We start from the raw sequence: 1,599 nt of genomic DNA, 5'->3' as shown, positions 1-1,599 counted from the left end.
AGGGTTGTTATTTAAAAATTTTGTAAAAGAGGAGAGTGGCATTTTTTATATTTTTAAATGTTATGTGTGCGTGCGTGCCCGTAATCATGTGTCCAAGTGCCCATGTTATTATTAGTTACTAAAATTATTATGAAAATCTTATAAAAAAATGACGATGAAAATTAAATTTTAGATGAAAAAATTAATTTAAAAATACTAATGTTCTAAAAAGTAAAAATCAATATAATAACTCATTAATTGTGAAAGTAATATAATATTGATCACTTTTGAATAAATATATATTTGTAGAATAATTGTGGCAATATTTTTTTATTGTGTATTATTATTGGCCAATATATTGTTATTCTATTTGATGACCATTTGTGTTTTTTACATATATAGCATATATTTTTTACCAACTTTTAATTTTAAAATTGATTAATAAAAAGGCGAGAGACAAAAAAAAGGATAGTACCATCGTTTCTCCAGCAGAAAAAACCCTAAAGAAAATAAAAGCCATAATACGAGTAACACACTACTAATATTATTTAGTTATTAATTTAATTTTTTTTAGTTTAATAATTGAACAACATATTTTTAAAAAAATAATAAATTTGAATAATTGTGAGGGCACATGACAGGGAATGAGTCTGCTGAGCATAGGTGTGTCCCTGAAGAGGTTGAAGCCATCAACCCAAATTACATTCTTCTACACAGCACTCTACACAATAGCAATCGGAGCCGGCGGCACCAAGCCCAACATCTCCACCTTCGGCGCGGACCAATTCGACGACTTCAATCCGAACGAGAAAGAACTGAAAGACTCGTTCTTCAATTGGTGGATGTTCACCTCATTCCTTGGGGCCCTAATTGCCACCCTAGGCCTTGTTTACATTCAAGACAACTTAGGCTGGGGATTGGGCTACGGTATTCCTACGGTAGGTCTACTCATTTCGCTCCTCGTATTCTACGCCGGCACCCCCATGTATCGCCACAAGGTTAACAAGACCCGCAGTCCCGCCACGGAAATCATGAGTGTTCCCATTGCTGCTTTTAAGAACAGGACCCTTCAATTACCCACTCACCCTTCACTCCTTTATGAAAATGACTCTCAATATTATCTTACTACTGCCAAACGTCAAATTCATCACACTCCAACTTTCAGGTTAGCACAATTTGGTTTGTGAAATTTCAATTATCTTTTTTTAGTCTCAAACTTTGCAAACAAAAATATTAATAAAGCACGGTCATGATAACCAAAATGCCATGTTGAAATTTATAAAACGATCCAATTTTGATTTTGGTGTTCAAATAGCTCAAAAACAATGTTAGATCACTTGTTTTAAGAGAAAAAATTTTAATAAATATTATTTACGATGTATTTTTTTAACTATTTGAATGTCAAAACAAAAATGAATTTGTTTTACAAAATCTAACATGACATTTAGCTGTCTACGTCACCGTTTTATTATCGTCTGTTTGTCGAAAATTGTCCTAAAAACTAACATAAGTCACATTTGCCAAGTTTAGGAACTAAATAAAGACAATTAAAAAGATTAAATTAAAACTCGCATACAAGTTGATGGACCAAATTAAATATTATCTCATTTTTTTCATTAC

The 1,599-nt window shown here is 31.8% G+C and overlaps 1 protein-coding gene across 1 annotated transcript in view; it reads left to right on the top strand.

Moving 5' to 3' along the window:
- The window catches only part of LOC107624040 (protein NRT1/ PTR FAMILY 5.1), an 8,216-nt gene that overhangs the window by 2,246 nt on the left and 4,371 nt on the right, over window positions 1–1,599 (top strand). The window contains exon 3 of the mRNA XM_016326480.2: window positions 621–1,144. Within this exon, the coding sequence (XP_016181966.1) occupies window positions 621–1,144 (524 nt within the window). The remainder of the gene's footprint in view (window positions 1–620; window positions 1,145–1,599) is intronic.

Source organism: Arachis ipaensis, chromosome B10, assembly GCF_000816755.2.
Source record: "Arachis ipaensis cultivar K30076 chromosome B10, Araip1.1, whole genome shotgun sequence".
NCBI lineage: Eukaryota > Viridiplantae > Streptophyta > Magnoliopsida > Fabales > Fabaceae > Arachis > Arachis ipaensis.
This window is presented reverse-complemented; position numbering and strand designations above follow the sequence as displayed.